The 13162-nt window shown below is 31.4% G+C and overlaps 1 protein-coding gene across 10 annotated transcripts in view; it reads right to left on the bottom strand.

Annotated features, from left to right (window-relative positions):
• LOC139485571 (cGMP-dependent 3',5'-cyclic phosphodiesterase-like) overlaps positions 1-13162 on the bottom strand; it is a 114429-nt gene that overhangs the window by 89860 nt on the left and 11407 nt on the right. For all 10 annotated transcript variants that reach the window (XR_011655341.1, XR_011655342.1, XM_071270160.1 and 7 more), the window contains 3 exons: positions 11582-11670; positions 9427-9530; positions 36-85 (listed from right to left, as the gene is read on the bottom strand). Coding sequence is in view for 8 of the 10 variants with exons in the window: in XM_071270160.1 (XP_071126261.1) it covers positions 36-85; positions 9427-9530; positions 11582-11670 (243 nt within the window). In the remaining 2 variants the exon portion in view is untranslated. The remainder of the gene's footprint in view (positions 1-35; positions 86-9426; positions 9531-11581; positions 11671-13162) is intronic.

Here is a 13162-nt window from a genome sequence, read left to right as displayed (position 1 = left end):
TAAGGCACCTTACTTAAAGTTATAAACATACTCACAGCCAAAACTGATATGACTTTATTTTCATCTGTAATAGGTTGACAATACACTAAAAAATATATAAATGAAAATAACAAATTTATAATCTATACATGTACATACAACGATTTGACCCTTTAGCTAGGAATTAGACAAAGAACTAAGTATGATTTTTATTTCTTTCAAAAATTTATAACAGCAGAATATAGAAATAGTGTTTTGATATTAGCAATTAGTTTTGTGTAATTTCAATAATTCAAACTCATCTGAATACATATTTATCAAGCTTTAATTTGACCTTTGATGGATTGGATAACACATGAGTTCAGCCTAAGGTTCATTCATTAAAAAGAAACTTCAACCCTTAAATATCTGGTTTCTTCAAACATCTAAAATTTGTTTTAATTTTTGTTAAGACTCTTAAAGCTTTAGTGTTGTTCACTTGGTGCTTTTATGTCTTTAGATATGTACTTGTCTACTATACACTGTGTCTGTGATGCAAATAACTAATAAACATTGTCATAAAAGCAGTTCTATGGTGACCCTACCAAATATTAATACATGTACAATGTAATCCTAATTCAGTAACAACCTGATCAAACATTTAGTAAAATACCGTTTTGTTTTTCAAAATAAATATAAACATAAGAAGATGTGGTATGATTGCCAGAGACCAAATGACATAGAAGATCAGTTTATTATTTTAAGGTTATTTTTGTTGGCTCTCCTTTTAAAATATGATCAGAAAACCACATCAATTATAGAAAATGATCTATCAGAACAACTTGTGTTAAAGTGGCATGTGTAAAATTCAAAATTAGGTCAGAACAGAAGTCCTTCCATGATCTTCCACATGATTCAATAGTCAAATTACACCTGAACAGCATATACAACCAGATGCTCCGCAGGGCGTAGCTTTATACGACCGCAGAGGTTGAACCCTGAACGGTTAGGGCAAGTATGGACACAACATTCAAGCTGGATTCAGCTCTAAATTTGGATTGTGATTAAATAGTTGACACAGCATAGGTTTCTGACACAGAATGAATGTGTTCTAATGAACTTAAAATTTTTGTTTCTCTTAGAGCAATTCACTATGCTGTTGAATATTAATCCTCTCAAAAAAATGTTTGAAGAAATTTTCTTTTTTATTTATGAAATTTCAAATGAGAAAAATTGAACCCAATTTTTTTAATCACATCCCCCTTTCCCTTATTCCAAAACTAATCTCAATTAAAATTTCTAATGGAGTTTGCAACAATAACTACTCATTTAAATACATCATAAAATATTAAGATGTAAAAAAACTGCTTGTTATCACTGAATGGTAAAGATTATTTTAATTTATCAGTTGGTAGTAAAAAGTGAATATACATTGTATATTGTATATAACAAAGATTTAAGTTGATTCTGGACAAAGAAAGATAACTCCAATTAAAAAAAAATCTTGCTATTGCACAATATTTTGCAATTAGATATTTCTTGCTTACTATTCTGGACAAAGAAAGATAACTCTAATTAAAAAAAAATTTGATATTTCACAATATTGTGCAATTAGATATTTCTTGCCATTGCGCAATACTGTGCAATTGAAAAGACTTGCTATTGCACAATACTTAATATAATAATTTTAGATCCTGATTTGGACCAACTTGAAAACTGGGCCCATAATAAAAAATCAAAGTACATTTTTGGATTCAGCATATCAAAGAACTTCAAGATTTCAATTTTTGTTAAAATCAGACTAAGTTTAATTTTGGACCCTTTGGACTTTAGTGTAGACCAATTTGAAAACAGGACCAAAAATGAAGAATCTACATACACAGTTATATTTGGTATATCAAAGAACCCCATTTATTCAATTTTTGATGAAATCAAACAAAGTTTAATTTTGGACCCCGATTTGGACCAACTTGAAAACTGGGCCAATAATCAAGAATCTAAGTACATTTTTAGATTCAGCATATCAAAGAACCTAACTGATTCATTTTTTGTCAAAATCAAACTAAGTTTAATTTTGGACCCTTTGGACCTTAATGTAGACCAATTTGAAAACGGGACCAAAAGTTAAGAATCTACATACACAGTCATGACAGTTAGATTCAGCATATCAAAGAACCCCAATTATTCAATTTTGATGAAATCAAACAAAAGTTTAATTTTGGACCCTTTGGGCCCCTTATTATGTTGGGACCAAAACTCCCAAAATCAAACCCAACCTTTCTCTTATGGTCATAAACCTTGTGTTTAAATTTCATAGATTTCTATTTACTTATACTAACGTTATGGTGCGAAAACCAAGAAAAATGCTTATTTGGGTCCCTTTTTGGCCCCTAATTCCTAAACTGTTGGGACCTAAACTCCCAAAATCAATACCAACCTTCCTTTTGTAGTCATTAACATTGTGTTTAAATTTCATTGATTTCTATTTACTTAAACTAATGTTATTGTGCGAAAACCAAGAATAATGCTTATTTGGGCCCTTTTTTGGCCCCTAATTCCTAAACTGTTGAGACCAAAACTCCCAAAATCAATCCCAACCGTTCTTTTGTGGTCATAAACCTTGTGTCAAAATTTCATAGATTTCTATTAACTTTAACTAAAGTTATAGTGCGAAAACCAAGAAAATGCTTATTTGGGCCCTTTTTGGCCCCTAATTCCTAAAATGTTGGGACCAAAACTCCCAAAATCAATACCAACCTTCCTTTTGTGGTCATAAACCTTGTGTTAAAATTTCATAGATTTCCATTCACTTTTACTAAAGTTAGAGTGCGAAAACTAAAAGTATTCGGACGCCGGACGACGACGACGACGACGACGCCGACGACGACGCCGACGCCAACGTGATAGCAATATACGACGAAAATTTTTTCAAAATTTGCGGTCGTATAAAAATCAAACATACAAAATTAATAAACTCATCACAAATATATTAACACCTCTCCTATTTCTTCACAGTATAATTTCCATTACTTACATCTAATTTCATGTATTTGCTACAAAAATGTCAGAATAACACCAAGAATGTTTTATTTACAGTCTAAAAATATGGTATCTATTGATATATATTAGAAAGGTTTGTTTATGTTTGAAAAAACAATAAACAGGGCATGGTTGTATTTTTTACCCTTCTATTCTATGACAATCCTTTCTATTAAAAGGAAAATCTATTTTCCTACCTTCTTACATCCATATAAATATAATTTTAAATAAAAGATGATGTGGTATGATTGCCAATGAGACTTGTAACACTCCACAATAGTACTGCAACCAGAGTTCATTTTTTAAAACTTTAATGGTCCGGAAGAACACACACCTAAATTATATATCGATGGAAAGAGGAAAACGTGTATAATAAGAAAAGTTGGGTCGTAAAAATCCAGAGTGGTCACAATTTTGTGAAATTGAGGTCAAAGGTCAGACCTAAAAATATCATCATTTCAACCACAAGGACAAAAAGGAGAAATATTCTGATATTTATTCAATAGAATGCTACAAAAATGATTCAATCATAAGCATATGCTATAAACGATGTTAAAACGACAAATTTGACTACTTATATGAAAAGCTGCCATTACAAAATGGCGTTGATTTGGAACCTTCTGATTTTTTTCCATTTAAGACATAGCAAAAGAAAAAGTGGCTTAGACCTTTTCACATCAATAAACTTTCATATTGTGTATAGTATTTCACTGTAGTATATTACAGAATTATTTTCTAAAGTATAAAACACCAGTTTATCAAATTGTTTCAATATTTTTTCTATCTTTGAAAAAAACAAAATTCAAGCGCTGAAACAGTGGTTTTAATTTTGCATCTTAAAGGTTGTGTATTTTGTGAAATTAGAATCTAGTTATAGATAAATACATATTGTGTATTTGCAAAGTCTGGACAGAGCAGTTATAACACAAAATATACTATAGTCACCCGAGGCGAATGCGAGGTTTAAAAAAAATTGAGTGTAAAACAAAGTCAGTTTGGTGCATAATCATTTTTTTTAGTGGGATAATCCTGGTAAAAAAGTTAACTCATTAATTTTTTATGTGAAGGATGAAAAATTATACAATGCAATGCCAATTTTCTAATGTTGTAATTCAAAATCAGTCATGATCCTTATATAACTTTTAAAAGCGACACACAATAGCTCAAGTATTCATAAAATAGGGACATGAAGCAATCTCTTAGTCATCATATGCGGATTCAGTACGCGTATTAGCATTACAAGACACTTCCCTTTTTTTTAAGAACAAGTTCGGCGCAGGACAGAGTTTGTTCAAAGCAAACACAGTTTTTGAGTACAAATGCTATATGGAGCGTAAATACCGCCATGATTCGGTCAAACTCGTCAGATATAGTCTTACCTTTGCATAGGAAACACAAAGGAAATGTGAGTACAAAGTTTCGATCAATGTTCGTGACCCATATTCCCACATGCATATGCATGATGTATCTGCACTGCCAATCCCAAATGTAATGGGGCGGATGTTGCTACTGAAACGATTGATTTTGTAATAGCCATACATTTACGAATTTTTGTTATCTGTAAGGACAATATACGGTTCAGAAGCGCCTTTGTGTTATTTTTCATCAATTAACTAACAAATGAACTTTTGAGCCTAGGCTCCGTGTTGAAGACCGGACCGTGACCTATAATGGTTTACTTTTATAAATTGTGACTTGGATGGTGTGTTGTATCATTGGCACTCATACCACATCTTCCTATATCTATTAACAAGCTATGCGGGCATCATTTCCATAGAAATATCAAAACGAGAACATAGCTCATAAGAGCACTGGTGGCAAGATGAAGTAATTGTTCTTTTAATGTATCCTTGTTATTTTCAGACACACCTTGTTGGTGTAATTCTGAAAGTCTTAACATAGACTTCAATTTTCCTGCAGCAGATATGGCATCCCCTAAATTGAGTTCAGAGCTAAACTCTATATTTCATATCCCTTGGCCCCACTGTGTCTGAATTGCTTAGTTTTCTGGGTTTTTTTAAGGTTTGTCTTTTACACAAAAACCCTGTTTTCATATCCAAACTACAAGGAAGAAACTGAGCGCGAGATCGTATAAAAGTGTCAGGTTGTGAAGATACACGTCGATCAGTTTGATCACATTTATGGATTTCTGTTGTTTCTAATTTAAAGTTCCCCAAGTGTGACTGGGGAAACGAAACATGATCACTTGGTCTTCTTCCGACCGGCAGTAAAACGAAGTGGGGTGTCCGTTTGGCTGTGCGGGATGTATCAAGTTCGCAGTCACGTCCGGTCAGAGTGGGGACGTTAAGTCCGATGCCTCGTGTAAAGGGAGTGTCAAGTTCTTTGCACGTTAAAAACCCTTGCATCAACTCTTTAAGGAGTCCGTAGGTGGCATGTTGCAATGGAAAATTTCTGTCCCAATCCAATATACCATCATTTTCCAGTGGCAGTCTAAATTTTCCCGATCATCATCCCGAATGGCCTCTATTATGACAAAACCTACCTATTGTTTTTATTGTTAACTTGTTCTCGTCCTGAACATGCATGACATATTTGTCACTGGACGTTAAACAAACAACAATCAATCAATCAATCTAATTTAAAGACGCACCAATTTTGCCTTCTGGTGCAAGTCATCACTGATGATTCGCCCACTGAGAGCAGAACATTAAGAGAAGTTGGTTTTAGCATCACCTTGTCACACACCAAATCTCTGCGAATCTTCAATAGTACTTTCCCCCGACCATTTGCATGCATGTTAATTGCTCTGAGGTTAAACATTGACATACAATGTATTTTCACACAATGTCAACTATAGTTATTATCCGGAAAAACCTCTTATCCGAAGGATTTGGTTAACTTTTATATAAAGTCAAAATTTTATTAACAAAAATATAACTTATTTACAGAAAATACACGAAAGAACTACTATATATATTCAAATCACTCAAAAATAAATCAACTTCTCCTACCAAATCTACATAATCACATCGAAACTATCAAATTGATGGTGAAGGAAAAAATAAATGGTGGAGCTGATTGACGGATAGGAAATTTCCGTAATTAAAAAAGGTACAAATGATGTTTTTATTTTTGAGTTTTTGACAAAATTGTTTGGAATTTGCCCAACAAAATTTGCATGCAGTATCGAAATAATATGTTTTTTCCTCTCAAATGTCAAATACTATTTTTGAATCATATGTTTACTCGTTTTCAATGAAAAACGCGTTAAATTTCTATCTAAAAAACAGCCAACTTTAAGTTTGAAAGTTTTACTTGGAGATGGTATTATATTTATGTCTTCATCATTCCGATGATCCTTGATAATATGTGCATAGAAATTATTTACGAAAATAGCGGGAAATTTAACCAAAAAATATATTTTTGGATTTTAAGGTAACTACCCAAAACCGTAAATTGAGGGGTACCCCCATTAAAGGGATAAAATACAAAAATGTGACCATAGAAACTTTTTACGACCCGACGGAAATTAAAATATAGATATTATTCTATCATTTAAAACAATTTGCAGCCGTGTGTTATTCCGGACCATTAAACTCGTTAACTAAGCGTCTTTTTCGATGTCAGTTGCAGTACTACAAGAGACCATATATGACAAAGAAATTAACAAATATAGGTCACTATACTCCTTCAATAACTCATAACGCCAAGTCAGCTGTAAAAGGACCTTAAATGAGAAAAGTAAAACAACCCAAATGAGAAAACTAAAGGCCTCACTTATATACAAAATAATTGACAAATAACAAAATATGATATACAGCAACAAATGACAACCTGGCACTGATAAATTAAATATTTTCAAGAATGAATGAATGCAAACAAAACTAAACAAAACAAAACTAAAGTCTGACTCTGGTGATTCTCCTTTTTGGACAAGAGGTAGAAACAAGATGACAATAAGTGACATGCTATATTAAATTAAAACTCTATTTCTATAGATGATAATGCAATTCTCAAATCTATGTTAATGTATGAGGTGTTTCTTATCAAATATAAATACAAACTATTTTTTTAATAATTTGCTACCATCCTTGCAAAACAATAACAGAGGCGGATTTAGAGGGGGGGCCCAGGGGGCCCGGGCCCCCCCCTTTTTGGGAAAAAAATTGGTTGCTTATATAGGGAATCATTGAAGCGTGACTGGAGCGGGCCCCCTCTTAGGTCAGTCAGTGGGCCCCCACTTATGAAAATATCTGGATCCGCCACTGAATAAGCTAAGTTCAAATTAAATTTATCTCAATTTAGCAACAAATTTCATTTGTATACTATTTTAAGGAATTCAATGTGCATTTATGTCCCATATCTAATGAATCTTATGAATTGCAATGTCTGGAGGAGTTTCTGGTTTTATTTCTAGATAAATTTTAAATCTGTGGTCATACAAAACATTGATTCCATTGATGATCCATGCATAAATGAATTTCAAATATATACTCTTGGCAATTTAGAAATAGTTTAATTATTTTTATCTATTTAAATGTTCAGTTTACAAACTGAAAGGCATGATAAATAATAAAATTTAGTATAGTAGTTTCCTTATTGATGTATAGAAATAAATATTCAGAATGCACCTTAGTAGAGTACACTGATAGAAAAAGTCTCAAAAGATGGTTTCTTTCACAAATATCTTTTCCAGATCTTCTGCTTATAAAATATTTCAGGTTTGTGATAAAAAAAAAAAGAGTTGTATCAAAAATGTTTGATGTTTTTTGCTTTAACCTTATGTTTAATTGATGTGTTTAACAATTTAATTGAATTTGCTCTGAGTGACCCAAGATCTAGCTCCATATAACCTTCAGAGGTCATACAATAATCACTTATAATTTGATTTTTTTATAGTTTGTGAAGCAAATTTGCAGAACTTGTGTGACTCAGTAATGACAGAAACATGTGCATACAAGTGTAAATTGGTTAACACATATTATCGAGTATTGGGTAATGAAGTTTGTCTGATAGTATAAGGCTGAAATTGAATGAATAGAATAGAACAACAATTTATGTCAGGCTTACTTAGCAAATAACTGTCTACTATAAAACAGTCTACACCAAAATCTTTTGCAACAACTAGTCCAAAGATTGAGACAAACATATACTAAACACTAGTAGGAATTTAGCTGAAATCGCTCTGAACGACCCTAGATCTAGATTTGAATAACCTTCTGACGTCATGCAATAATCACTTATAATTTGATATCAAATATTTTTATTTGTGATGCAAATTTTGCGATACTCTTGTGATTTCAAGTAATGTGAGACGAAATTTGCATCAAAGTCTAAATTGTTCTATTATCACATATTATCAAGTATTTGGTTATGAAGTTTGTCTGATACTATAGGGCTGAAACTGTATGAATAGAATTTATGTCAGAATTACTTAGCAAATAGCTGTCTACTATAAAACAGTCTACACCAAAATCTTTTGCAACAACTAGTCCAAAGACTGAGACAAAAATATACTAAACACTAATAGGTATTTAGCTGAAATCACTCTGAACGACCCTAGATCTAGATTTGTATAACCTTCTGACGTCATGCAATAATCACTTATAACTTGATGTCAATTTTTTTTTCATTTTTGCTGCAATTTTGCAAGACTTGTGTGATAACAAGTAATGAGAGACAAATTTGCATACAAGTTAAAATTAGTCTATTAACACATATTATCGAGTATTTGGTAATGTAGTTTGTCCAATACTATAATGCTGAAACTGTATAAATCCAATAAAACAATTTAATGTCAGTTGTACTTGCATTGTATAAAATTTCAAATAAAGCCACTTATCTGCTACTAATGGTATATTACCGGTAAATCAAAATCGTTCTCCTTCTTTTTCAAATGTAATCGAAGCGTTTAACATTCACTTTAACATTTAACCTTTACCAACAGTATAACGTTTTAATGAAATAAGACATATGATCACCGACAGGTACTAGATCTTGTGTTGTTTAATTGGAAAATTTATGGTCTGTAAATAATATGAATTTAAGAGAGGGAACCGTAAGTCCATTATTTGCTTAGGATGATAACAAAATCAAACTCTCAGGCTTTTAGACTTGATATGGTAGTTTGCAGGTGATATTTTGAGTAAAATTTAATCTAAAATAACAGATGTTTCTTTTTGTTTACCCAAGACGTTCCTGGAGCAATTCATATGAACTCAAATTTGACTACAAACATGACAAACTAGATCTTGTACATGATGTTTGTTGTATGAAATATACTTCTTCTCTGTATGAAGCATCGACAAAAATTCTAATCTGTTGTCTTCTCTATGGTCAGGTTGTTGTCTCTTTGACACATTCCCCATTTCCATTCTCAATTTTATAAATGCTGTTTTCTGCTCTTTGGTCTGGTCTGTCTCTTTGACAAATTCCCCATTTCCATTTTAAATTTTATTCTAATCTTACCATATTTAGGATCAAATGTACATTTCTGTTTTCCTATGGTTGTAATTGGATCATTTTGAGCCAGCAGTTTGAAAGGTTTTATTTGTCTGGTTTGGTAGGCGTCCCTGTAATAAATATCAAACAGTTATATTCAAACAAATTTAAAATACACACAACTGCACAGTTGAAATTTATAATTAAAAGATCTACGCTCAGAAAACACATTAATAAATCAATATTCTCAATTAAATAATTCTTATTGCTCTTGATATGCTGCAAGTGTTTAAAGATATCAAACATGGGACCCTTTACCTATGACTATAAGCTCCAACGTTACCATTACCAAACAGAGCTAGAACAGTGCCATATTGACTCTATAACTGAAGGGGAGGAAAACAAAAATCTATTATTTCAAATGTAACATAGAGGTTGAAATTATCTTCAAAGTTACACAGAATGTCATTGCTCTAGAAAACAATACTTATGGAGAGCAGCAATATATGTACTGTAGCTATGTTCCCTAGTATGTATGCATTATTTGGTTTGACTGATTGACTGTAGATGTTTAACACAATTTTCAGTACTTTTGGCTATATGGTAGTGACCAGTTTTTATTGTTGAAGGAAGCCATAGTGCCTGGAGATAACCACAGACCTTCCGCAGAATAACCTAAATGTTGGTAAAGGGTGAAAATATAAGTAATTCTATTGTTCATCACCTAAACTACCTGAAAGGCTCCTATACTAATAATCCAACCAAATCAGACATATTTTTTTTTTTAAATCTTGAAAATATTAGGCAAAATAGGCTGTATTATCTCTTTTGGATTTATAAAAATAAAGACTGTAATATCTTAAACTGAACAGTATATGATGTACTTGTTTACCCAAATGATACAAATATCAGATCTTTTCAAATACAATATGATGTACTTGTTTACCCAAATGATACAAATATCAGATCTTTTCAAATACAATATGATGTACTTGTTTACCCAAATGATACAAATATCAGATCTTTTCAAATACAATATGTCTTTTAAATAAATATGAACTTAAGACAACAGTTCAATACATTGATATAACCCTTATCATTTTTATATCATCTATTGATTATTTTTTAAATGTTATTCAGGTAAAATATATAATGAACTGCAATCATGAGTCTTTATACCAGGATGAACGGCTCTATAAACATGGGGTTTAGCTGAATAGGGAAGATTATAAATGATCTGTTTACAATTTGAAATGTTTAAACATAGCTTACTAAGTTATTTAAAACTACTAACTGCCAATAATATGATATTAAACACAGCCATAAAACTCAGATAAACTTTAGCTTATATAGATACTTAACATTTTTATGTTAACTTTTACATATTTTATCTCTGTTTGTCAGTTTAAGCCACTTTTTGGAAAATTTATTTAAACTTGGCTTTACAAAAGTGCAGCTTGAAGCTTTGTCAAAAAAACAATTAGTTATCAATGTTTAAAATATTGCCTTGATAATAAATAATTGGTCATAAACAGTTCAAAATTTAATATCTCAATGTTAGAAAAACTCTTACAGGTTAGAAATTTTAAAAGAATAGAGAATGGTCTTTAATTAACATGCAACTACCGGTATATGAAACTATAAAATGTATATGAAAAATGTCAGACTAGGATGCCAATTATGAAAAAAATGAGAAAAAAATCTTAAACATTTCCGTTGTAACAAGTGCAAAACACAAATATCTACATAGGTATATTTTTACGGGGTTTCAAGGATCTACACTTTAAGTTCAAATTTGTAGGACTAAGGAAGCGTTGATAACATAAAATTGATATGGTCTTTTGTAAATTTTGACTGGTAAAAGGGGGGGGGGGGGGGCTATATCAATTCCATAATAGCAGGTGGTCAACTTCAATAAGTGAGCTATCTTCTTTCTAAGTGAGTTCAAGGATCAAGGTTGAACATGTAGGGGGAGTTGATTGCACAAATAATAAATAGGTTCCTGCTTATTTTAATAGAATACAAATGTCAACATACAATAAATCAACAGGAAAGTCAAAATAAGCAGAAATCATTTTACTTATAGTGAGATTGTGCTTTTTGTGTCCGTTATTGCTCATTCATGCTACCAGTACTGTTTATATACATTCATACTTGAGCTATTATATTACAAAATACCAACCAGCATACTCCTTGGTTTGGAATTGGATTTTTTCTGACATCCTGAAGATGTCCAGTTTCTATTTCAGCTAAGTATACCACACAACAAATCTGCTCAAAATAAAAAAATATATAATTCAATTGATAACTTCTGTTAGAACCAGACTTCTATATCATAAATGATAATAGTAACATAGTTACACGGTGTCTTATATGGTATATACAATTTCTTTATGGTCCAAAAACTTATATTGGGTTGAGCTAGCAACAATTCATAAAATATAACTGAAAATCTCCTTCATTGGAATTAAAATGTTTACTAAGTTCACAGCTCTGGCTGCATTGCTAGAAGACTCAAGAAAATCAGTTATTTTTTACAGGACTCACTTCTACAAACTCATAAATAAGTAGGTGAGATAATGGTTTTCTTTGGTCCCCAACATCAAGTCCATTATTTAAAAAAACAGTGATTCTAAGGTTATTTGTTAGAAAAATCAAAATGTTAAAAGATCTTTTTGTTGCTTTATGGGTTGGCCCTTTATAGCTTACTGTTCGGTGTAAGCAGGGCTCCTTGTTTAAGACTGTAATTTGACCTTAGTCCTATAATGGTTTACTTTTACTAAGACTTGGATGCAGAGTTTTCTCATTGGCACTCATACCACATCTTCTTACATCACATTATAGTCCTACAGATCAAAGCAAAGTTTCCTCCTTTTATTTAATTTGAGAAATTCAAAAATATACTTATTCTGATGTCATAAAACGAATGCTGGTACATAACTTTGAAAACCAAACTTTTTTATTCAGGTTAGTTCTTTAACAAGAAAACATTGTGATAATACATATAATATGACCATTGAGTACAAAACATTACCTAGACATAGGCACTAAATTTGTGCCTTCCTTATTATAATACTCCTTTAAAACCAAATGTTTATAGTTAAAATTTAATCCATGATTTTTAAAATAAGTTTAGCCACTGGCTGACATTATAAAGAACTGACCCTTAAGATTAAACTGAACTTAAGTATATATATATATATATATGTGAACAATCATTTATACCTTACAATTGTAATTTATACTCTACAATTGTAATGCAATTTTCTAAGTTATAGATGACAACATACATGTAAGGGTTTTTCAGGAGACTAAACAAAATATTTACAAAACTTTATACATCTAGACTTTAATCACCTAGCATGCAGCCCTTTAAATTCTGTAAATATGAAATTAAGTAGCATGCATTGAATAAAATGAATATATTTCTATTTAAAAACGAACTTCAAGGTCGAGATTCGTGATTTTTACTGTTTACAAACCCCATAAGATTGAGATTTAAATTTGATCACACACTGGTATTACCTATAACACCCCAATCATTCTTTTTAACACTAATTTATTTCAAACACTTGAGGTTTAAACAAATAGAAAAAGGTCCACCTGTTATCTCAATTCATAAAAAGAGAAGAGTTTTATAGGTTTTTCACATAATTCACTTGAAGAAAAATCAGAATAATACTTAGGGGGACAATAACAATATTGAGCAAATCTATGCTTGTGTCCCCCCTCTTCCCCCTCCTCCTCTTTGACAACATAAAAG

The sequence above is a fragment of the Mytilus edulis genome, chromosome 8 (genome assembly GCF_963676685.1).
Source record: "Mytilus edulis chromosome 8, xbMytEdul2.2, whole genome shotgun sequence".
Taxonomy (NCBI): Eukaryota; Metazoa; Mollusca; class Bivalvia; order Mytilida; family Mytilidae; genus Mytilus; species Mytilus edulis.
This window is presented reverse-complemented; position numbering and strand designations above follow the sequence as displayed.